The 26259-nt window shown below is 43.6% G+C and overlaps 1 protein-coding gene across 1 annotated transcript; it reads left to right on the forward strand.

Annotated features, from left to right (window-relative positions):
* Positions 1-215: 215 nt before the first annotated feature.
* Positions 216-24659, forward strand: ACE2 (angiotensin I converting enzyme 2). The gene is made up of 18 exons (XM_030955525.1): positions 216-404; positions 3375-3533; positions 5423-5516; positions 6142-6285; positions 7628-7740; positions 8261-8369; positions 9092-9189; positions 10673-10842; positions 11896-12122; positions 12909-13053; positions 14521-14619; positions 15260-15382; positions 15713-15885; positions 16774-16832; positions 21297-21397; positions 22345-22461; positions 23722-23916; positions 24539-24659. The coding sequence occupies exons 1-18, from the start codon at positions 222-224 to the stop codon at positions 24657-24659; spliced, it is 2430 nt and encodes an 809-aa protein (XP_030811385.1). The 5' UTR covers positions 216-221.
* Positions 24660-26259: the final 1600 nt, after the last annotated feature.

The raw sequence follows: 26259 nt of genomic DNA on the forward strand, positions 1-26259 counted from the left end.
TTTTCCAAAGTTAATCATTGACTTTTGTTTATTTGGCTTTTTGTAAAAAACTTTTTCCTTTCTCTCCTATAATGAATAAAACCTATAAAAGGTCCAGCAAATTGGATTCAGCCTTTCTTCTTCACGGTGGCCCTGCTTGAAGGCTGATGAGGCAGAGGCCAACAGAGAGGCTTGCCTGAGGAAACCTACTTCACTGAGGGGTTCTCACCCTGAACGTGAATATGTTGGTCCACTTCTGGCTTCTCTGCAGCCTGAGCGCTGTTGTGACCCCTCAGGATGTAACACAACAAGCCAAAACGTTTTTAGAAGAGTTTAACATGAGGGCAGAAGATATCAGCTATGAGAACTCCATTGCCTCATGGAACTACAACACCAACATCACTGAGGAGAATGCCAATAAAATGGTGAGTGCTCCATCCTGCATCCTTACTGTTCTCTTAGGAATCTGACACTTTCTGGTTTGTTTTGGTTCCACCAAGCTTGTCTGAAATTGGAGTGTTACTTCTCTGGTAGCTGTGCTTCATTTTGGGGAGGGTAGAGGAGCTTGCTTTAGTGTAGCAATGCTCACTGGATGTGCCTGGGCCCCTTACAGTCTCTACAGCCTTGGGTTAGCACCTGGAGTGCCTGCACTGCAGAGGGATGTCCAGAAGCTGGACTGCCATCACTTCAGGTCACTCCAATGAATGGAGGGAAAAGGCAAGGGAGCACTGCATGTTGATCCTGAAAATCTGTGTTGGATGGAGAGAGATGTTTCCTTCTGCTGAGTGCAACACCACCAGTGCCTCCTGGTGTAGTGTGTTCCTGTGGGGTTTCCCTTTCCAAGAGCAAAGCATTTCCCTTTCCTCTTGGAGAGGGCATATCCTGAGGGTGAAGATCCTCTCCAAGGGCCTGGGGTAGGTGCGCTCTGTGGTGCAAGGAAACAGGATCTGAACCTCGCACTCGCATGAGCTCAGGTCTCCCACTTTCCCTAAGACCAGACAAACACTGGGCTTTTTACTGACACAGGCAGTTGTTGTACTTCTCAGTGAGTATGCAAATATTTCCTGGATGCAGGCATTCTGTTAAATGTTTGCTGATGGATTTATAGGCCCACACCAGTTACTCAGTGGTGGACATTTCCCCCTGCCCCCATCACTCTTCTCACAGGGCTGTTGGTAGATTGCCTGGAGGTATTAGACTGGGAAAAATGAAGTGAGATCACAGACTAGCAAATGCCAGCAGTGGATTTTCTATTGCAGTGGTCTTGTTTGTTGGTTTGAAAGTCCATTTCTGTCTCAGAGCACTTTTATTTATGCTGTCTTTCAACACAGTTCTTGCTTCTCAATGCCAGCCTCTGTCTGCCCCAGCCCTGGGGGGTCTCTAGGCAGGAATTTGTCAAGAGCAGGCAGCCATGGTCTGGCTGGTTACTGATATTGCCATGCCTCAGCTCAGTATCTTGTAAGCGCAAAGCCTTTCAAAATGAACAAAAGCACTTTGAATTTTGCTTAGTTTAGAAGTGTCACATTTTTTAAAGTTAACGCAAGCCTTAGAGAAAACAATTCAGAGCATAAAAATGAAGCTGAACATCTATTTTTGCCTAATGGCTGGTCTTTCACTTTGTGGTCATATAACTTAATTAAAACATGTTTTAATTATCATATGTCTTAATTAAAGCTAGGAGACTTGTTGCTGGAAGAAATCCTAATGACTAATCATTGTCAATCTGGATTTTTTTCCGAGGCACCAGACACTTAAACGGTAGTGTTTCCAAATACATAAAATGAAAACCCTATATAGTATTTTCAGCATTAATGAGATGATAATAAAATACATGAGGAGATACCAGCAATAAAACCAATTAGGCTAGCGTTCAGAGAGAACTTTTTCTCTCTCTTGATCTCTTCAGCAGCGCTGGTAATAAACCCACTGATTCCCTCCTCCCATTCTGCTGGAGGAGAGTTAATGAATACTGTCCCTTCTGGCTCCTTCACACCCATTTTCCTTCTAAATTGTGTCACAAACCCTACAACTCTTCCTCTGACTTACCAACCAATTCCTCTAATTGTGGAAATATCGGACAGCTTGATAACTGCTTTCCCCTGGCTTTTGCAGCCAGCGAGCCCCCTCTTCTGCCCTGCCACTCCTGAGGCACCTCTCTGCTCCTGCTCAGGACAGGGAGCTCAGGAACACACTGGCACAGCAATGCTCTTCTCTGGGTGCTTATCAAGCTCTTTCCCACTGGGCTCCGCAGGCTGCTGAGGAGTGTCCGGAGTGTCCCATGAAGGGGAGAGTTTGGAAAGCCTCCCAGTGAGGGCTGCCCTCCTGCAGCTAGGATGGAGGAGATGTGGGGATGGGATTACCATGGGTTTACACCTGCCACCACCCCTCTGTGCTGGAGCCTGGAGCAGCAGGTGCTGTGCCCCTGTCACACATGGGGCTGAACAGCTTGGGCACAGCCCTGCAGAGAGTGTTGGTCCTGCTGGTGTGTCTGCCAGGGGTGAAGGGTGCCTGAGAGAGCTCCTCAGGTACAGTATGACATTGGAGCACCCTGATGCCTCAGCACCAGAGATGGGTGTTACAGGTGCCCTATCCACAACCTGGGAAGCTCTGGTGTAAGCACAATTAAATAAATTCTCCCAAGGACCCAGGTTGATTAGTACTGTTCTTGTTGCCATTTGGAATTGCTGCTGATGTGTTAACCTGTGTACTAGAAAAAGGTGAATAAGGCAATCCCAACTCTGAATTGTGCTCTAATGCTACGACTTTGTGAACTGAAATTTGGGAGTTTCACGTATCATGGTCTGTAACTGCAGAAGTGTTAAAAGCAATTTCATGCAAAATGTGGAGATTTTGCACACCCAATTTGGGCACCAGTTTAGAGCCTCTTTTGCCCAAGTATAATTTTTTATTTGCCAGCATTTCAGAAGAAAGTGATATTTGCCTTAAAAACAGACTCAGTGTCACTATCTTGGCAGCTGAGTGTTCCTGCTACTGCAGCAGAAATGGGGATTGACATCTGGGTCACAGATCTCTTTGTGTCCTGGCTTATTTCTTCACAGGTGAGTGAAGAAAAGCACTAAGGGAAGAAAACGTGATTTAGAATAGCAGGAGACACAGCAAAGTGATGCTGGATCAATTATAACAACCAAGGTGTGAGGAGACAGTCATGCTTTTTGCTGTTCCCAAAGAAAAATGGTTATCTGGAAGTGTGAATAAAACAAAGCCAAAAAACTCTCTAGCCATTTCACCAGGTGGTTTAAGTGCTCAGCCTGCAGTCCAGGGGTGTTTTTCACAAATGAAGTTCTTCCTAGAAGTGATATTTTTGTTCACTGAGTGCATCAGGCCACTCCAGTGCCTTGGAGGGATTAATTGAGGGTTGTGTGACCCCCTTCCAGAGTGAGGCGGGCGCCAGGTGGGCCACGTTTTACGAGGAGGCCTCCGGGAATGCCAGCAAATTCCCAGTGAGCAGCATCACGGATGAACTCACCAAGCTCCAGATCCAGATTCTCCAGGAAAAAGGATCATCTGTGCTGTCATCAGAAAAGTATAACAGAGTAAGTTGTTGAATCTAGTTCATCATTTCTGGGGGGTGAGTTCAGCTGCCTCTCACAGCACCCTCACACCAGGGCATGGTGCTGTCACCACCCTGCTTGTTCTGGGATGATGCAGTGGATGGTATGGAAGGGTACCATGTACACCTGTTCTAGGTGTTCACAGCAGAATAGGACTGGGGGTAGTCTGGCCTAGGAAGCTGGTTGCCATTTCTGTCAGCAGTTTTGCCATGGAATAAATTTCAAACACGCCTCAGAGCAGTCCTTACACTTATAGCTGGATTAGCCATAAAACCAAGAAAGGACATGTGGTAAGTGCTTGGTGAAGTCCAGACCTAGGGCAATGAGCAGAAAGAGATGGGTACAAGGCCATTCAATGAGTCAAAAAGGTGGAGATGGAGGAAGTCTTTCTTTCTCTGAACACGGCACAATATCACATTGGGAAAAAGAAGGAATGTTTCACTGCACTGGGCACCCTGGTATGCCTGAAAATGGGGAGGGTTCCACAGAAACCTGCTGAAGGCCAGCAAGATTTGGCAAGAACTGTAATGAGATTTGACATTTGCACTGACAAGCTCACCTAAGAGGCAGATACATGAATAATGACTATATGTGAAATTGAAGTGAGCAGCTATGCAGACTCAAAAGGGATTTATAACCAAACACCTGAGAGTTAAATTACTTTCCCTTTGCTGAAGATCAAATTGAAACATAGCACTGAGTCATGGGTACCTACAGTCCAGGACCCTACAGTCCTAATTCCAGAAGAATCCTGAGATTTTTCTGCTAAGGTCAGTAGTGCTAATCACCATGCAAGGGAAGCAGCAGATTGGCTGGATCTCTTGTCTGATCCAAGTAAGATGCATTTCTGAAAAACAGATTGTGTTGGTGGGAATGCTGGCAGTTCATACAAACAAATATTTATTTTGGATCACAACAGTGCACTAATGGTAATGTTGTCTCTGTTGAGGAGATATGTTCTTCAGCACCCTCCTTGTTTAGACACTTATTATTTCCTAGATAATGGCCTTTGGGACTGAAGTTGTTGATTCATGTTTCAAAAGTGACTTTTTTATACAACCTGATGGGGTTCCATAGGAATATAAAATTCCAAAAATTTGCCTGGGCACTGATTGATTGTAATGCTGACAGAGGTAAAGTTAGAGGTACTCACTAATTACCCCTCCCACTGACAGCTCTTCAGAGTTCTGGTTTAAAGCTCTAAGTGAGAACTTGCATAGTCCTAAAGGGACAGATAAAAGTGGTGCATGTTATCCTTGAGGCATGAAGATGTGAAAACATTAAAAATATTTGAAACAAAGCCATAGGTTCTGAGATGCAGCTGAAAGATTTCAGGTGCATTTTGGCTTTCAGCCGGCCCAGGACATGAGCCATAGATTCTCTGTGGTGGAGTCCAAGCAGATCCATGCAATCCATGTGATGTGGACACCCACAGGCAACAGTCAGCCTGGCAGCGCCTGCCAGAGGGGCCCTTTGTGCTGCCACTCAAAGCCACAGCCTCCCTGCAAAGTGTCTGTGTGTTCATGCTTATGGAAGCACATTGATAAACTTCATTTTTTTATTGCTGCTGTGTATTGACAGCTCTCTCATGACAGTCAGTGCTCACTGAATCCAGAGCTCTGTCTGACTGGATATTATGAACCTGTAGGTTATATCATATATTTGGGAGATTATCTGTCTTTTCCAAATAGATCTGGTTCAGTTATGCATTTAGGCAAATTCTTTCATTAATCTCTCCTGAGCTCAAACATATGCTTAAATATTAAGCTGGTGGGTGAAGTGTTGATTCTAGCTTTTAAGGAATTAGCATAATTGGCTGTTATTTTGCACAGAGTGGGTTTCTAACAGGCTGTCTTGCATCTAACTTGCAGCTGGGCACTGTGCTAAATACAATGAGTACCATCTACAGCACTGGGACTGTCTGTAAAGCCAACAATCCATCGGAGTGCTTGGTGCTGGAGCCAGGTATGACACCAACCACTGCCCTACTGTGTTCTTCACCCTGAGGGTGCAGAGAGAAAGCCAAAGGGTGGCCCCTGATGGCAAAAGAACAGGCTGTAATTTCAACAGATACTTCCTGCTATCTACAGCTTAGTCATAATTTAATTGCACCTTGCAGTTCAGGCACTTCCATTGGACCTTCTGCCCACAAGACATACTGTCTCCTCTTTGTAGCAAAAAAAAACACTGGGGAGGGCTGCTCAGCTTGTTTGGCAGCCTGCCTGTCACCTGGGGTTTGCCTATATCACAGAAAATCCATTTTTTATTCCCTGCCTTCAGTTGTGTTGGACTTAATGTTGCATTGAGGCCAGTTCTGAGAATTCTACCAACTTAAGGGAAGCTAATGTGGAGACAGCATTTAAGAGACTATGAGTCTATAAGACCATGGGTGTGCTCCATGCTTCTTAAAGACAAGGGGGAAACCTTACATTAGGAAAGGATGAGGTGAAATAATGGGATCTTTCAGTATATCAAGTACAAAGTGTTTTCTTCTCTGTTCATGAATTTCTTTCACTTTGGTTTGTTTGCCTGTTTTGAAAGAAAAATTCTGCTTTTTCAAAGCCTAGCACCTACTTTCTTGTTCTGACAGGTCTGGATGCTATTATGGCTGACAGCACTGATTATAATGAGAGACTGTGGGCCTGGGAAGGCTGGAGAGCTGATGTTGGCAGACTGATGAGACCATTATACGAAGAGTATGTTGAACTTGAAAATGAGGTTGCAAGGCTTAATGGTAAGTCAATTTTTGTTTTCTTTTTGTTTCTTTTTTCCCCCCCTTCTGGCTTCCAGAAACTAGTAAATATACTGCAGTCTTACCCATTTTTCCCAGGAATTCAAAACACATACATAATTTGCACACAATTTGCTCTTGGTGTGCATGTCTCAAAGTAAGAGGCAATGCAGACAACAGCCATTGACCAGTTCAGAGGTTTCTTCCCAGCCTGGAACAAGAGGCACCTTTTTGGCCAAGTTGTAGCCCTTCTTGGTTGGCACTTTTCCCAAAGGCCATAATGCATCAGTGCCCCTCATTACATAGCACCCAGAACTGCACCATTTGTGATTTATGGACAAGCACACTCCATCTACACAGCTTCTGAGTGTTGCTGAGTTTTGGCAACATCTCCTCTTTCCTATGGGCATTGATATTCTTGCAGCAGCCACAGTACGTTTATAAGCATTATTCCCCAGCTGGAATGATCAGATTTGGTAGGCCTGGGACAGCAGGTGCACTGGGTGTTCAAAAAGGATTTTGTACTAAGGGAGCTGTGCTTCCAGTCTGAGATCTCCACGCAAATCATATGGAACTCTTTTCAAGGAACAGTAGCAGCTGCCCTGTGATTTTCTTTTAGGGTCTTCTAAGGTAGCTTCTGAAGTAGCTACATCATCTGTCTCTTGGCCAGACTGCAGCTGTATCACCTGCTTTCCCATCCTCCCTGTTTTGCAAAAACTGTCAGGCTGGAGCTGGATAAGAAAATATGGCCCAAATAGTAAGACAGGGAAAAAAGCCAAACATTAAAAAATGGTCATTATGGCCTTCCTCTGTACCACTGAGGAAGAGATTGCAGCTAGAAGCCATTTTACTCCAGGCTTGATGGAGCTCAGTGGACTGGAAGATGTACTGGAAGTGGGAGCTGAATTTCCCTGCTGGTGTCTGCATCTGTCCTGTGGTTTAGTTTCTGGAAGAGGGAGCCCATATTCAATGTTCACCAGTTTATGCCTTCTGTGAGAACCTGTTAGCATCCAGCCTGAGCAGAGGCTGCTGTCCCTCATAGCCCAGGAGCTCCAGTCAGGATTCCTGATTTCCTTTGACCTCCATCTCTGGACTGAATGACCCTAACCAGCAGATAACCATGACATCAATTTCTGAATTTCTTGGAAATCTCCCATACCTGCATGTTCATGAGGGAGACTTCAGGGAGGCTTTTTCCTCTCTGCTAAACCCAAACTATCTAGAATTTTACTGCTTTTTTGGGGGGAAGACTGCAGGTCTGCATGGGATCTGCAGGGAGCTGTACTTCTGCAACCTAAGCAGTGCCACTTGTGGTGTCCTCATGTGATGCCTCCATGCTTTACAGGTTATTCTGACTATGGAGACTACTGGAGAGCAAATTATGAGGCAACATCTCCAGAAAATTACAAATACAGCCGTGACCAGCTGATTGAAGATGTGGAGAAGACATTTGAGCAGGTAGAGGCAGGAAGAGCTCTCATCTGGGTTGCTGGGTTGTGTTTTGAAATGGTGGGCTCACGTGCTGATTTTATGAATGAAGATGAAACCTGCTTTAAACTGGCTGATCTCAGTCTATGTGAATTTAACAGAAACAGATATGAGGAGACACGCATGGCTTTTCTACCTCTGTAGCTGTTCAAGGACCAGCTTGGTCCCCAAAGGCAGGGGAAGAGGGAGATCTGCAGGTCCATGTCTCTCCTCCAGGTAGAGTCCATGGGGTAGATGGCATCCTTGATACTCCAGCTTGAAAGTCAATGCTCCCTCCCTCATACCTGGGCAGAACTTCTGTGGCTGGAATCTGGATTCAGTGCCTGAGCCCTAAGGCAGGGGGCAAAGCTAAGCTGCAAGGTTGGGGTGCAGGTACCTGCCAGGAGCTTTTTGTCAGAGAGAGCTTCAAGGCTCTCTGTTTTAAGAGTAATGAGCGGAATAGAGCAAAGTGAAAAATAAAAATGGTTTCCTTTTCCTCCTCTGCCTCCAGATAAAACCTCTGTATGAGCAGCTGCATGCCTATGTGAGACACAAGCTGGGGCAAGTGTATGGCCCCAAGCTCATCAGCTCCACTGGAGGCCTCCCTGCTCACTTGCTGGGTATGTCAATGCATCCATGGCGTGCAAGCCTGACTTTATACACAGGACTGTCACCTACAAGGCACATGGGTGGAGAGCAATCTGACTGTTTAATCAAGATACTAACAAAAAGGTTACAGATAAAAGAAGGGTAGAGGAGAAATGGATAAATTCCCAGCAGAGATGACACAAGTGCTCAGCAGCAGTGGCAGGAAGGGAGGGCAGGTATTCTCATCCTCACCAAACCTCACGTAGCACAAAACTCTAGCACTTGGCTGGGACATTTCCCTCCCCTCTGCAGCACTTGTCTTCCTTAGAAATGAGAGTTTCAGAGAGACTTGGTTTTCCTTTCAGATTTTACTCTAAGATCCCACATTTCATAACTTGGCTTTCAAATCATGCAGCCTTAAGCTGCCATAAGTGTTGTGTACCTGAACATGGCACAACAATCATGTGGACTAAAAAAATGGATGTTCAGTTTTCATACAACTTTAGGAATGCCATCAGTCCTGCAACCATATTACTCAAGAATTGCTGATATTGGGTAATAAAAGGATCCTTGATCTGAGTTTATCCTATGCATGACGTTCCAGAACTGTTCCCCTTCACATCTGGATCAGGCCTTGTTAGATGAATAGAGTCCCTATTTTTGACACTGCTCAATTTATAGACCTGTCTGGCACCTGTGGGCAATACATAATAAATCATTTAAAGTATTTCTTTGTTTCTCTCTTTTTCTGAAGGTGATATGTGGGGTAGATTCTGGACAAATCTGTATGCCTTGACTGTTCCCTATCCAGCCAAACCAAACATCGATGTAACTTCTGCAATGATTGAAAAGGTAAGACATGCCTTTATGCAATATGCATTATGTAACAAATCTAGAAGGTATTAAAATTATGTACCACATATCAGCTGCTCTCTAGAAATCCATGGCTGCCCTCAGGCAGACACACTGCCAACAAAGTGTTTCTTTTGCATCCTTTTTTTGCTTTTCAACTTTTAAGCGTTTATGCATTTTTCACTGTACTCTGTTTTCCTCCATGCTCTTTGACCCCCTTAATCTTGCCTCCAAGTCTGTTTTCCTCAGAGACTCTTATCCATTAAGAGATATATTTTGTACATATAAATATTTCAGTACTCCTGGAGGGGGCTGGTATCAAATATGACCTTTGCCAGTCATTACCATAATCAAATAGTTTGTATATCACAGTTTGTTTTATTTTTGTCAGCCTTGTTTATTTGGATAGAGCTAGAAAAACTGCAATGCTGCCTGTTATCTTCTGATAACTGCATAGCAGCATAAGGTCTGTGTTTGAGATCTGTAGAGCTATCAGCTGTGACACCACCTTTACCAGACCAGGAACACGGGTGAAGATAATTCCCTGTAGTCTTGCCAAAGCCTTACTCCTTTTTTAAACTAAAGGGAATTTGATGGAACTAGATGGAATTTGATTTCTGAAATGCAATTATTCACCTGAAATCTACTCTCCTTTGTAGGCAGCACTCCATGAAAATGTTATGCTGGTAAGAGAAGGAGTAGTTGAATTTGATTCCTTAGCAGTTTGCACAAGTCTGCATTAATCTCACCTCTGTTTTACACTACTGACCCACTTGTAGTCATAAATTTGTGTCTGTTGAAGTACCACCACAAGAAGGGAAGCATTATTTACAAAGTCTTTGAGCAGTGGGAGGGCTCATCCTTGTTGGTGGGTGTGCCCAGTTTGGGATTTTAATCCAAATGAGGTGTTTGCCACCCAGGTCTCTGTGAGAGCTCATTTCAGTAAATGCAGAGCTCCTGCTGGGTAGAACAATAAAACTGCTGAATGGCAAAATTATCCTGAACATAACCACACCGTTCTAATCTGATAAGCAACTCCCACAGATACATTTGCCACGTTTTATGGTACTGGCTGAAGTCTCTCATGCTCATCTGCTGGGAATGTAGCTCCACTTCCTCAAATGTGTTGTCCCCAGGTTGGCTGAAGTGACTGAAGGGTCGGATCACAGATCTGACATACAGGAATGCATTTTTTATCTTACTTTATCTTTTATTGAGAGCTTCTCTAGTCTGGGTCAGGTGCAATCTGCTGAACCTCTGAGTGCAGAAACCTATTTTGTTTGCAGGGAAAACACTTAAATCCAGTTCCCAGCAGAATTCACAGAAGTGCCAAAGGCAGCCACTACTGACTTACTCTCAATAGGCCAGGCAGAGGTGGGAAGCTCCTGAGAAATATGTTAAGTCAGCTGCCCTGCATCAAGCAGAGCACTGGGAACAGGCTGCATGCAGAAGCAGAGGTTAATGGTGGCATTGTCTCTTTCAGAAATGGGATGCAACTAAAATATTCAAATCTGCTGAGGCCTTCTTTGCTTCCATTGGCCTTCATAAGATGACTGAGGGCTTCTGGAATAACTCCATGCTCACAGAGCCGACTGATGGCAGGAAGGTTGTCTGCCATCCTACAGCATGGGACCTGGGCAAAAACGATTACAGGTACTGGAATTGCTATGACCCCTTCTTGTACTGCCTCCTAGAACAAACATATTTTCACTAAAGGTGCACCATGCTGTCTTAAGTTATAATTTCTCCTTTATTTTTTTTTTCTGGCTGAAGAGAGGGGGAGGGAAGACAAGAGAGCAGGGATCCTGTGGGACTGTAAACCTTTCTGTATAACTTTTCCTGTTAAGATCTACTCAAACTTACTCATAGATCTACTCAACGTCTACTCTCAAATTTTAGCTGAGAAGTGACTAATATTTTTATGAATTAGAGAAATAATGGCTATGTTCTAGGGCTTAAGGGATAAGCAGAAATGCAGGTGGATACCAGTGAGATAACAGCACATTTTGCAGCAATGACAGTGGTCCCTGGATAGCAAGGGAAAATCTCCTGAGAGTCCAATATCAATCTTCAGCAGAGTTATCCAGTTTCATGAAAATCCATCAGTCTCTGCCATACTTGGGAAAGAAGTGGGACAGCAAGTTCCCACACAATTAATACTTCTCACAGAAATTCGGACCCCTCTTGCAGCCCTCACAGTTACCCAGGGAAAGAAGCTGGTGCACAGCAGAGCCGAAGTGAAACAGCTCAGTGTCCCACCTCAGCAGCGTGGGGAAGGTGAAAAGAAGCACTCTTTGGAAGACATTCCTTTAGTAAATGGTAAACCCTACACGAGGATGAAGTAGCAGGAGTCACCAACACACAGGGGTTTATACATTACTGTCTTATTAAGATTGGTGGTTATTCACTCCCATACATACAGTGAGTTTATTGCCAGGTTTTAGGGAACAGGTATTCTCACAAAACAGCAGTTTTCTCTTACTCCCTGGACAATTTCAAGGTGGCTGAAGGTGTTTTGCTGAGTTCCCTAGAAGTACTGCTGTAGCAGGAGGATCCGCACTGCATACCAGGATGTAGCTGCCTGGGTTTTGCAAAGGGCATTTGCCAGCTCGGGAGGGGCTGTGCCCCATGGCTGTGGCACACAGGGCTCAGCCTTTCTCTGGGCCACTCTCTATCTAAGCAAAGACACTTTATTCTGGTGTGTAGGATCAAGATGTGCACCAAAGTGACCATGGATGACTTCCTGACAGCACACCACGAGATGGGGCACATTGAGTACGACATGGCCTACGCGGCACAGCCCTACCTGCTGAGGAGCGGTGCCAACGAGGGCTTCCATGAAGCTGTAGGGGAAATTATGTCACTCTCTGCAGCCACACCTCAGCACTTGAAATCTCTTGATCTGCTAGAGCCAACTTTCCAAGATGATGAAGGTAAATAAATGCATAAATTTTATACATGTATATGAAAGCACTTTCTGTCCTTATTTTGTAGCAGACGATCATGCCTGCAAACTCAGCAATCAACTGACAGGCTTCTTACTCCTCTAATTTACCAGAAATACTATTTTTTCTCCAAATTGCATTGTGAAGCAAGGATCACTTCTTTACAGTGCTGTTACATAATTTAAAAAGAAGTAGCTAGCACTTCACTACCTTCAGTACTGAACAACTCATCCTTAAATCTTCATAGTTCATTTAGATGAGTCTCCAAAACTTTTTTCAATCTCTGTTGCATGAATCCATACATATCTCTATCAATATATGTATTTAGCAGTTCAAATGAAACTGAAACCTTGAGATTTACATTTCCCACTTAAGTGACTATTGATTGAAAACATAGGTAGGCCCTCATTATAATGCAGTTCATCTGGCTTCTGAGCACTGCCTTGGATGGATGAAGATGAACAGTTTATACATTTTGAGATGTCTTCAGCTCAGAATTCCTCAGAGACTGGAGAGGTTCTCAGTGATGGGTAACTAACTGTAAATGTCAAAGGACTAGGTTATTTAAGAGTTTGTGGGAAAGAGACAAAACAGTGTGCAATTCCTAAATGATCTTATGTTTTTTTCAGTAGTATTCTTCCTTCCACTTTTTCCTTAGTGAAAATCTGTAATTCAAACAAGATGTAAGCATTAGCTGTTAAAGGAAACAACTTTAGCATCCAATCAGATACTAATTGCTACCATAACCATTACCTTAACTGCTTCTCTCTTCAGAAACTGAAATCAACTTTCTGCTCAAACAAGCACTAACCATTGTTGGAACAATGCCTTTTACTTACATGCTGGAGAAGTGGAGGTGGATGGTGTTTAGGGGTGAGATTACAAAGCAGGAATGGACCAAACAGTGGTGGGAGATGAAGTAAGTTTGAGAAACAAAGGGGATTTTTTTTTCATATGAACCTGCAAACTCAACCCTAGTTAACATACTGAGGTGTTTGTGCCCCCATAGGGCAGGATCTGTGTCTCTGGGTTTGTCTGTAAATACCAATAGAGTGCTAGATAGAAATACCCAACTGTGGTGCAGACAATGTCTCGTCATGTCTCATGTCAGCTTCCTGATAAAGAGAGCCCATGGCCTTTGCATGGCCTGTTCCAGATCAAAATTGCTGTCCCCCTGACACATTCCCCAAGACATCTTCACAGCTAAAGTACAGCCCTTCCCTAAGTCTCATTGGTCTCATTGTGCCCTGGTTTGCTCCCCACATCCTTAAGGACAAGTGGAAAGTGAGGTTCATTGTGCTTGCCAGCCAGAGAAACATGCAGATCTCAATTCACCAAGTATCTGAGCACACTTCCCTTCCCACTGTGTAGTGCTTTTGGAGGCAAATTGTCTGAAAGATTTCAGACTGAATCTTTCCTTCCTTGTGTACTAAGATATCATCTTTCTCAGTACAGAAAATACAGTTCCCTCGGCAAGTAACAGCCAGAGGTACCTTTTCAGATTGTGCCCATCAATCAGTCTATTTTCAGCACCTTGGGGCACAAGATTAAAAATAAATGTGATTCAGACTGGAGTTTGTAATTTCCCAGGTTGGTTTTAATATGAGGGCAGAAAAATGCAAAGAAACCAAAAAAGCCCCACACTGAAAATGGAGCCTGAACTCTAACACGAACATGAACAGCAAGCCTCCATCAGCAAACAGAATCTATAATAAAAGTTGATATATGCAAGCCTCCTGACCCACTGTAAAAATCAATCAGCTTCAATGTATTCAAAAGTAGCAGAGATGTCAGAGAAATAGAGAATGACAAATTGTTTAGGGAAGCTTATCACATCTGTTGCAGTGGCACTGCAAAGCTCTCTGCTTGAAATACAGGTTTATGAAAAATATTTCCATGGAAGCTTATTGCCATTTTCAGAACTCAAGGCATGGGTTTGTTTCTCAGGAAACACAGTCTCAGGAGAGGAAAATAAAGAGAAATCTTATCTCCAGCGGAGTGGCACAGGAGGTTTTTGGGTTGCCTAGTCTCTGCATGCCCTTGCCAGGAACAAAATACAGGTCTCTAGACTTGGGATGGCCCAGGGCATGAGGTGGTTTTGTGAATCTCATGTCTTGCAGATTATTTCACACCACTAATTGATCCCTGCACACCTTGCCATCATACAAATCCCTTCCTTGCATTATGAGTTTCCAAACAGCTTCCTCTCTGTGGTCTCTGGCTGTGGAGCAGAACTCGCTTGGGGTTACTGGGAGCTGTATGGAATTCTTCTGTTTGCAAGTGAGAGGTGTCCATATGCATCAGACAAAACTGAAGAAAAGCTGAGCCAGATTGCCTTTGTTTATTGTCTATAAACAGAAACCCTGTGTTGTTCCTTCTTCTCCAGGAGAGCCATAGTTGGTGTTGTGGAGCCAGTCCCTCATGATGAAACTTACTGCGACCCTGCCACGCTGTTTCACGTGGCCAACGATTACTCCTTCATAAGGTAGGGCAGTGTTTCATTCATGACTCAGGTTTTGTCTACAGAGCAAGCCCCAGCTACCTAAAACATCTGCTGGAGAGTCTCAGGATCCAATCTTATTTTGTTTAAAGCCCAGACTGAAGGTTGCTGATTTCAATGGGAGTGTTTCTCTGCACATCAGAGGTTGTTTCACAATAATCTCTGAGCAGTGAGGAGGCTGCTGACCTTCTTACTGAACGGAAAAGTTTCATGCTGCCATCAAACCAGCAGGAGCACTTGTGTATGAGGTGTTTGCCCCCTGGGGGATCACTGTGCCCCGTGTCATTTGGGCCATGAGCATGCAGCCCTGGATGTCCACTGTGTCCCAGCCACCTCATTTCAGAGGGCTCAGAGCAGAGAGCTGGACCTTAAAAACTTTACTTTCTTCTGATTTATGTGGCAACAAACACATTTGGGGCTCTTCTAGTCCACTTGATCTTGGCATTTTGCTGGATTTGAGTTAGCCTAGCCTGTGAATATCAGCTGGCCTCTGTCCCTGCAGTGCAGTCTCCCAAGCAGGAGTGACAGCTGATGCAGCAGAGCTTTCCAAAGGCCAAAGGCTTGCAGGTTTCCTTGACAGACAGCTAATAAAACCTGTGCCTCCTTTTCCTTGCCCTTCCTTTAGGTATTACACCCGCACCATCTATCAGTTCCAGTTCCAGGAGGCACTTTGCAAGGCAGCCAACCATATTGGCCCTCTTCACAAATGTGACATTACCAACTCCACTGAAGCTGGGCAGAAACTCAGGTAACGAAGCAAATTTCTCACATGTAATAAATCAGAGTGTAACAAAGCTTCTGGAGTAAATGAGTCTGTATCAAGAATAAACAGCTTGGAAATTTAGCCTATACCTGCTCAATTCATTTTGATGAATTGACTGAATTTATGTACACTAAGGTTCTAAACATCAAAGGTTTAATTACTTGTTTGTGGGAATAAAATATTTTATTAATAGGAGTAGTGGGAGAAAGGAGTGAATTCAGAAGCAAAGAAGAACACCTTTGTACTGATCACAGTGTATTTCTCATCCAGATGGAGCATGGCAATAACATATGACTTCTTGTTCCACATATACAGACAATTGCTGGAATTAGGGAGATCCAAGCCCTGGACTGAAGCACTGGAAAGTGTAACAGGAGAGAAATACATGAATGCAGCTCCCTTGCTCCACTACTTTGAACCTTTATATGAGTGGCTGAAAAAAAACAATTCTGGCAGATTCGTTGGCTGGAAAACAGACTGGACACCATGTACGTATGGCTTGTGGGTGATTCAAGGACACGAGTTATTCTTCACAACCCTGGGTTAGCAAAGTGCCCCTCTCTTGGCGCTGTTGGAGGCTATTCTCCCTAAAAAAGCAGGGTTATGGGAAATAAACACTGAGCTGTAAGTTTTACTCACAGGAAAACCGACTGGCTTCCTCATGGCCAGAGCTGAAGAAGTCAGAATGTGTGCTTGTCAAAGCCTCACCTTGTTCACAGAAATTGAGGTGTCTTTTTTTTTCATGATGGCAGCACTCAGTGTGGGATGGCTCTACAGAAGGAGAAAGATTCAGAAGCTCGATCTTGTGTGGCACTTTCCTGAGAGCAGCGTGCCTGTGTTGCAGAGCTGGGAGCCACTTGTCCAGGGAGCTAGGGGCAAACCAGTACAAAAAATTACTGCTATGGTTTTGCTGACATGTGTTAGTCAAAGAGGGGAGCTCAAGGGGAGGAAAAGGAGGAGACTGTGGAAAAATGCATTTTTCAGCTTATTGTCACAGTGAGTGATGAACCAGACAGGTTATATTTGTGTAATCATTGCTGGCGCTAGAGAGCATTGTAACTCTTACAGCCCTGTGCCAGTCTCTGATAGTGGGATTCACCTAACCAGGCACCAGCATCTGCATCTAAGCTGCTCATTCCCAGTGATGGAAGAGACAAATTTTCCTTCTATCTGCTACAAAACCAGACTTGGGAACTGACAGCTCAGATAAGTGTGTTTGCAGTAGAGGTGACTGAAGGGAAACAAAATCAGTCCCACCACGCTCTCCAAGGGGAGCAAAGGAACCTGTAAGGAAGCTTTAGCCACCTCAGCATTTCCCAGGAGCAGACTTTCTGTTGCAGCAGCTCTAACATGGCCCTTGTTTCTTTCTGAACCAGATTCTAGCAATGCCATCAAAGTGCGCATCAGCCTGAAGTCAGCTCTGGGGGACGAGGCGGTGAGTGTGTCTGTGCTGTGGCACCCTCCTTATTGCTTGGCCAACAGAGGTGGTGTGGCAATGGCTCAGAAAATGAGTCAGGGCATGGCTGATCTTTGTGTCTGAAGGGTGGCATCAGCTCAGCCGAAGGGTTATCACATACAAGTTGTCTTGTCTAAGTTTGTGGTCAAGGCTGCCTCTAAAATTAGTGGAGGAACTTCTGAGTGAGGCCACCCATTTTAGGAAAGGCATCTCAGCTAGGTGAGTTATTCTGCAGAGATAGCAATCATGATTTTCCTCCTCCTACAGAACAGGCCTGGAGGGCTAACATTGAGGAACCTGTGTACATGAATAGTTTCCCCAGATTTGCTGATGTCTCCACTTAAAGCTTCTACCTAATTTCTTCTAATTGCCATTATCATGGCTATGGTGGCTGCCTTCAGAAGTTATTAGAGCAGCTAACTTCACATTTAAAAGCAGGCTGGTGGATCCCACTCTCTGTCCTTAAATGCTCTTGATTTCAAACTAAAACACATCTGTTAGCATTTCTCCATAGATTTTTGTTTGGCTGTGTACAGTAATATTTCCAGGCCCTGATGTGTTCAGCTGCCTCCCTGCCCTCCAACCCTGACGCAGAGACAGCTTTGTTACTGAGATTGCAGGGGACAGTGCAGTGCAGCTGCTTCTGTTTCAGACGAGGCGAAGGGCTTTCATTCCCAAGAGCTTGTCTGCTTTGCCCAATTATACCAGCTGGTCCAATAAAACGTATTACAGCAATGAAAAAAATCTCATCAAAGCCGAAGATGGCTTTTACGATTTTAAACAGAGCGTTGGCTTAGCCCATCTGCTTAACCCAGGCTGCAAATTCACTCCTTATTCTAACTCTTCCTCTTTATGCTAATCTCGTGGAGGCAGTGTAGAAGGTTTAAGTGCAGACACTTCATTCCTCTTAATAGCCATTTTCACCTTCCAGGACATTAGTAATTTTCCAAGAATGAGTATGTCATCAGGCAGGCCATTTAGACCTGCGTGTTGGAGCCTATTGCACTAGCAAGGACACAAACCACGGGCCCATTTTTCATGAATTGATGCTCTTGCTTCTATCACTCTCTCACATGCAAGCCCCACTGGAGTTTTATTGCTTCCTAGACTGCCTAGTCGAGTTAGATACAATTCAAAACTGATAGCAACAGCATAAAAAGGTTCCATATTACAACACGTTTATTAGTCATTATGGTTAATGTTTAGCTTAACATCATTTTTATGCCTGCCTTTAGCCATCATAGTCTTTTGTTGTGCAATTGAGCAGCTGTAAAACAATCTCATACAGATTACTTAATTTGAATTATTGTATGGACAGTAGGTTCCTAAGCTCTGAAGAGGAAGCCATACATTTTCCTCTCAAAACCAGTTCACATCACTGACTGGCAAGAAACCTTTTATGTTTGGTTGCTTTCTGCCTCCCCACGAATGTGCCTTTTGCTGAGCTGAATGCTGGTATGGCAGCAGCAGGTAGTGGTACATGTGTGAGCTGGCACAGAGAAAAGGCAGGGGGAATCTCGGGCAGAATCTCAGCCCAGCTACACAGAGTGATGTGTTTTGGGTGCTTTGCACGGCTCACAGTGCACAGTAGCTGTGGGCAATTGTTTAAGGTGTATTTTGAGTTGCTTTGCCCTCACCTAACAGCACAAAGCACTCTGAGTATGCCAGCAAACAGTTTTGCATTTGCGCTTGCTGGCTCTGGAGAGAGCAGGCAGGGAAGGATTGCTGCTCTGGGGCTCAGGCAGGGAAGGATTGCTGCTCTGGGACCCAGATACAGCTCATGTACAGCTGTGCTGGGGGCCAGGGAGCTGCAGCTCACACAGGCTGTGACTCAGCCCCAGCAGGGACGGTTCAACAGCCCCAGTTCTGGCAAATTAAGCATCCAGACTCTGGATGGGCTCAGCGCCAGCTGTACCAGAGCGTGCACTGCCGCAATTACCCTGCTAATTGTTTTCAGGCTGATGAGATTAGAGCTGCAGCCACAGCATTGCTGGATCACCGGTGCAGCTGATAAGGCTGAAACATCCACAGCTTTGCTTCAGCTGGGGCTGTATGAAAGTGCCTGCACAAGGGAAACTGCTCCAAGATCCCCACTGAATGCCTTGGGGTCTGTCACATTTAAAGTAAACTGTTCCAGGAGTGCCTGCCCCTAACTGCCACTTAAAAACCAGACCCCTCTCCAAATATTAATTCAAAATTCTCTACCAGGTCAATGTCATATATGTGATCACATTGCAAAGGGCTGTCACACAAGACAGTGTTAGAGAATGGAGAGCTGTCAGCCTGAAGGCATTTCGATGTATTTGACAATGAAAAATCCTTTTTGAATCAGAGGCCACACTTACACTGTCTTTCAAATCACATACTGGATCTCAGAGTGAACACACTGTAACAGAGCAGAGGTGCCTGGCAGAGTTCATTTCTCTCTGAAAGCAAAGCAGCTTCTGTAGGGCACAGTGTGGGGTGGGGGCCTGGGATGCCTGGGGAAGCCTTGTGGGTAATCACAACTCAAACCCAGATCAGAAACCAGCCAGGTACTTCCCCTCCACACAGCCAGTAATAGTATTTATAAAGGCAATTGAGAGGCACAGTGGCAATTAGAATACATTAGTTTAAAAAAGACAAAGTGTAAGTTAGAGAAATGAATAAATCATTAAAAAGTTAACATACTAAGTACAGAAAGCATCAGTAGCGGAATCAAGCTCAGTTAGATCCTGGTAAAATAATAATAATAAAAAAGCAGCACTGCAAGCCTAAAGGTGTTGGGCATAAATAGAAAATTTAGAAACCCCAACAGCAGCCTCTCAGCTGTGATAGTGAACAGTGCCAGCTGCTGGAGGCAGCAGCAGTAACAAGAGGAGGAGCTTCAGTGCAGGGCTGTGCCAGCAGGAGAAAGCTGGGGGCATTTGCCTCGCAAAGGGAACTCAGCCTCAGCCTTTCCTGGTGGGAACAGCCAGGGCTGGCACAGCCCCTGCCCTCCAAATGCCCTGGGGACTGCTCTGATTGCCGTGGCTTTGGGTACCTGTACCTTTCCCAGGACCTGGTCCTGAATGGACTGACAGCAGTGGGTTCTTTCTGCCCCTTCCTGCCCTTTATTAATGGAATCGGGACTCTTTAGGTTGTGAGGGACCTTTAAAGATCAGCTAGCCCAACCCAACTGCAGCGAGAAAGGACATCTTCAGCTAGGTCAAGTTGCTATAAGTCTCACCGAGCCTGACCTTGAATGTTTGTAGAAACTGAGTATCCACCACCTCTCTGGGCAACCTGCTCCAATGCCTCATCACAGTAAAGAATTTTTTCCTAGTAACTAATCTAAATCAACTCTCTTTTAGTCTAAAACCATTACTCCTTGTGCTATTGCAACAGACCCAGCTAAACAGTTTATCCCTGTCGTCCTCATAGATATTTATACATCTCTCTCATTTTACATCAATGTCAAGAGGTGGACACATCTGAAAAATGTAGCTAGGTTTTATAAAGCCTGTTAAAACAGAGCTGCCTTCTACCACACCTTCCTGAATAATGCTCAAGAAAGTCAGGAGCTGACTTTCCATCACTGACAGCATTTATGGACCTTCCTGCCCAGGTACCATAAACACAATCAAATCTATGCCTGAGTGGAATAAAAAGATATTGCCACAGAGTTCAGCTGGGGATTTTCCCTTTGTGCACACATGCTGTTTCACAACAGACCAGGCTGCTTTATCACCTCCTGTGGTGGTTTTTGCCCCCTGTACAGCTCTTGGTTTCTGCCCAGAGAAGCTTATTTTGTCTTCCACTGCAAATAACTTTGGACTCATAAGGCAGGTCAAGAGAAGCCTGCACACAGGCAATACTTTTTTTTTAATATCACCTATCTATCCTCCAGGGAAAAAACCCCAAATATGTGCTTGCTGCAGAAGTACCGATACAAAGAGTTTTTTACCAAAACAGACCACAAACAAAAATCCGAGCTCATCAAGCAAATAAATTAGCCACATTCACACAAGAGCTCTACCACAAAGGTTCTCCTCCTTAACAGAACAGCTCTGCAAATAAAATTATGTGATTAAAACAAGAATCTAAATAATGAAATCTTTAAAACTGAAAGAGAATGTACAATATTTAGTAGGAATAGCCTTGCTGATGCCTTTTCTCCCCGTAAGGCAGGGAGGTGTGCTGGGCCTGCAGCATCTTCAGCAGTCCCATACAAAGGTGCCAGAGGTTGCAGAGGGACAGCATGATGTCTGGCACAGGGATGCCTCCTTGGACATTCTCCTGCACAGTGCCCAGATCAACAGACCTAAAGGGTTTGGGTTGGTTTCTGGTGTGCTATCATGGCCCAAATAAATAATACTGAAGTGCATGCCAAGCATCACAGGTGCTATTTCTTTTTAGAAGGATTTCTTAATGTCCCTGATTTCTTGCCATCTCTGAGGAATTTCTCTTGTGCTGTTCCTGCAGTATGAATGGGATGAAAGCGAGCTCTTCTTGTTCAAGTCATCTGTTGCCTATGCCATGAGGAAATACTTTGCAGAGGTGAAGAAGCAGAAAGCTGCCTTCGAGTGAGTGGCTTGCCTAATTGTGCCAGCTCTGCCTGCATTGCTCCTGCTCAGCTAATGGCAGGAACTGGTGGGATTAACTGTGCTTCCTGTCAAATGTAAGGTGACAGAAACAATGTCAAACATTGTTTGCAAAGAGGCAAGATGACAGCTTGGGTATGTGAGATCTTTCCCCTCAAGAGCCTGAAGTTTAGGAATAATGTGCTAAAGTTAGGTAAGCAGGCTTTGTCTCCTGCAGCTTATCAGTGATAGAGATGAACCTTTATAATTTGTGCCAAACACACATATAGAAATATCAGGGAAGGCAGACTGATTAGAAATAAACATTTCTAGCAATGTATGTAAATCATACTGAATATCCAAGAAGTTTGGGGCTAAAGAAAGATAAACATGTTGACTATAAAGCACTAGAATTTGATACAGACTTACTATCTTATCTAGGTTCAGTTACAAGCATAAAATCTTTCACCTGAAAGTGATTTTGGTAAGAAAAACAACCCTTTTGATTAAGTATCTTCAATAATGTTCTGAAGCTATCTACCAAAGCTATTAGATATTACTTTATAGAACTACAGTTATGTAATATCTAGAATCTACTCTAGAAAAATAAGAAAGAAACATATTTTTTTTCCACTTTGTACTTCACACATCACCTCATTCATGAGATCAACCTCAGACACTCTCTGCAAGTGATTATGTGCTATGGAAAATTACACCAAGACTTGTCTTAGGTATGAGGGAGACTCTCTCAGCTCAAGTTACAAATTAGCACATAGAAAAAGGGATTCTGGCAGGAAAACAGATTTCACTTGCCAGCTGATTTCACTATGCCCCCAGTGTAAGCTAAACCTCTGGCAACGTCAATCAAACACAACTGTTCACTGGCTTGAATTTAAAGCTAATGTCATCTCAACAATGGAAATAACCTTTTTCTTCTGTTTCTCCTTCAGCATTACAGACATTCATGTTGGGGAATTGACACAAAGGATCTCCTTCTACATTACTGTCAGCATGCCAGGCAATATCAGTGACATTGTGCCCAAAGCTGACGTGGAAAATGCCATCAGGTGACATTTTGCTTTCTGGGAAAAAAAACGCAACCAACCAACCAACCAACCAACCAACCAACCAACCAACCAACCAGATGGAAGGCTGGAAGGGAAAGCAGTGCTTAAGTCAGCTGAGGCAGAAGCAGAGACAAGAAAGTAAATCATGCAGTTAAAATGAAAATAGTGGGATGAGAGATACTAGGATGAAAACTATTGTGGCAGAAAGAAAATAGTCCATCTATCAGATGGTATCTTGGACAACAGCCAAATAAAATGCTCCAGGGTGTTGCCAAAACACATCTTATTTCCATCAGACCTTGCCAGCCACCTAATTGCTCAAACTTTAACAGGAACTATTTTATATCCTGAAATACAGAATGCAGTAATGATGTGTGCATGCACACATGTGTTCTTCCTCTCATTTTTGAAAAGTCAGTGCAAGAATTATTGTTAACAAGGACTCCAGAATAATGGTGTACTAGAAAGACAGCCAGATGTATTTGATTATACAGAAGAGGTCAGAGCAGGAGCTAGTTTCCACTTACAGGTTAATAAACAGCTCTTTTATGGCATGGTGTGGCACCACTGTAAGTCATTGCTATAAAAATGATAAGTAAAACTGCAACTCTGCAGAAGATCATGGGTAATGTGCAGTGGGAAATGAAGAGGGCACAAATCTATAAGCAGCATCAACCTGAGATGGGGTTGAAGGAGCAGTGAGATACATTGGTGAACTAAGGGAGAAGAATATGGCTGTGAAAGTAACTCTTGGGTTAGCACTCAGTAGCAGATGTGGAATTTTAAGGAAAAACAAGGCACAGATGATACACCAGGGAAAGGGGTTTCAGGGCAGTGAGAAACACACTAATCAAAATTGTGTAAGATTGTAGGAGGGAAACAGGTAAGATGTCAAAGCTATGGTTTTATGTGGCATAAATAAGAAACTTTTCAATAGACAAGAAATGGTAAAGAGAATGAACGGCAAAATACAAAGAGAGAAGGAGATCAGAAGGTTCATTTAATAAATGTTAAGACTGAGTTTAAGAGTACATACAGTGTCTGAACACGTCAGTTAAGCTGCAATAGGTTAAGGGTTTAAATTTCTAGGATTGTTACTCACATGCCAGAAGGAAAATGGGTTTAGCAGTACCTCCTCTGCTGCCTTTTACACTGAGCTGTTCAGGGGAAGCTTGCCATGCTGAAGATTTATAAAAAACTGAAAATGGTTTTTCCTTTCAATAAATGTGTGAAACCCTTTGAACTTGCATTTGATGGCAGGATGTCTCGAGGACGAATGAACGAGGCTTTCAGACTCGATGATAGTACCCTGGAGTTTGTGGGAATACTTCCAACCCTGGCTGCCCCTTATGAACCACCAGTAACCATCTGGTTAATTGTATTTGGGGTGGTCATTGGTCTGGTTGTCATTGGAGCTATTGCCTTGATCATCACTGGGCTGAGAGATCGCAAAAAGTGAGTAATATTTTTGGGTACTGTGGTCATGACTACTGGGAGATGTCCCTATAATTGAATAATCAGGATTTTTTTTACAGATTAGGCTTCAGTTAACCTGAAGCAAGTTAAGGAATGAAAGCCTGTTATCCCTTTCCCATCAACAGTGATAGCTAAAGGTTCATCTCCCTGTCTCTCAGTAGAGGACAGCTTTGGCAGCTTTATGCAATTTCCCCATCACCATCAGTGTAACCAATGCTTTGGCCACAGGGTGGCCAGGCTTCTGCCAGGGAGGAGGGCAAGTCCTGCTGGGATCATGGTGCCTTCTCCAACAGCAGAGTTCCCCACATTCACCAGCACCTGCATTTTTCTTTAATCTGGTTGTAGGCTGTACAGTAATGACGTTTTCCTTAAATATTACTGCATGAACAAGTATAACTTGGTTGGTTTTCTATGTCTCTCTGCTAACAGGGTTACTAAGAACATAGCAGATTTGCTAGAGTTCCTCTTAAACCTAGCTCGATTTCTTTTATATAAATATTTCCAGTTAACTACAGTGTTGTTTACAGTCAGGGCTTCTGGAGATCCAGAAGGACTTGGAACAGAACAGGGACCTTCTAATATAAATGAATTTTTGTTACAGGAGAGCAAGAGAAAGCAGAGGTGAAGCAGGATCAAATCATGAAGAGGTGAACCCTTATGGTGAAGAGGGAAGAAGAAACCTGGGCTTTGAGCCAGCTGAAGAGACACAAACATCATTTTAAAAGGTGTGGGTACACTAAGGGCTTCTGGGCTTTTTTAATTTCACTTTTAACAATAGTGCCTAGCAAAGGAGCAAAACTATGGATGTCATCAAACAATGTCTTCTGGTTGACCATTAATCTACTGGTTCATGGCCAATAGCAACTAAATCTGCTGTTTATGTGGTAACTAGAAAACATGCATGGCTTTTCTATGAATTATGTGCATAACATTACACACCATTTGTGCTGCTTTTCATGTGTGTGCTGCACCCAACATCTGTTTCCTGTGTAATGAGATACAAAAGCTTGGAAGTGTACAGTTGTACACAGACCAAGACACACAAAACAGTAACTCATGTACTCCTGAAGAACATCTTGATCTTTCCAGATGGAGACCTCAACAGTGTTTCTAAAGACAGTGATGAAAAAAACCTTGACTATCAGAGATAAAGAACTCAATTTGATATAACTGCAATTTTTGCACCTTCAAGAAATCTGTATCAATGTAAAATGGATACTGGATGAAGACTAACAAGCACTGGAAGTTTATTAGAAAATTATAACATAAGTTATTTTTCTAACTGTTTGCTTGATAAGTATTGTAGAGATGAAATAGCCCATGCTCACTCAAAAAAAATCTCTTTTATGTTGACATTAAAAATGGAAACTTTCTTAATACTAAATGATCAAAGTGGTTTTGGCTATTTTTCCCTATACCTTGGCCATTGCCTCCACTATTCCAAATACTGCATTATAAATGCTGTCTACAACAAACACAATTGTGCTATTACATTCAAGGGGCAGTAGGTTGAGGCTTGGGAAATTCTGGTTGCACCCGAAGAGCAAAATCTGTTCACATGGATGATAGAGCAGCACTGGACCAGGCTGCTTGTTCTGTACTCTGGGAGGGGCTGTGGGATCTCCACCTTTAGAATTGTTCAGAGATCAGGTAGATGAAGGTATGGATGATAGAGCAGTGGAGATAATCCCACTCTGACTGAGCAGTTTTACTAGATGACCTCCAGAGGACCCTTTCAGCCAGATTTTCTGCAATTCTGAGTCTTTCAGGTCCCCCACTGTAGCTGCAACCATGCCAGTGTGTTTTTTTCTGTACACACCCAGTCCCAGCAAACCACAAGATTTTCTGATACTCAGTCCTGGACTTGCCAAAGAGCCCATAACAAACATGATCCTGCATGAAAAATGCTCAGAAAATGCGTGGACTCTTAAAATCAAGGGCCTCCAAAATGATCACAATCTGTAAAAAGCAGACAAACATATATCTGAAAAATACATCTGGGCTCTACAGGTTCACAAAACACTGTTATAATGCTGCACATTCATTTCCTATTTAAGAGACAAACCCTTAAATGAAGCAGTTCAGAATGGTAAACTGATGATACTAATTAACAGCAAGCTAGACACTAATGCAAAGGAATGAAAATACTTTTTTAACTTATATACTTTTTAAACTATACTTATCTATACCACATATTCCATTGCCATAACAGCCCCAAACCTTAGTACTTGAGCTAAACTTTTAGGATAAATTAATCAACAATTTGTGATCTTCCTACTTACTCTGCAGTAACACAAAAAAGGAGTGGCAATTCTGGAGACA

The sequence above is a fragment of the Camarhynchus parvulus genome, chromosome 1 (genome assembly GCF_901933205.1).
Source record: "Camarhynchus parvulus chromosome 1, STF_HiC, whole genome shotgun sequence".
Lineage (NCBI taxonomy): Eukaryota > Metazoa > Chordata > Aves > Passeriformes > Thraupidae > Camarhynchus > Camarhynchus parvulus.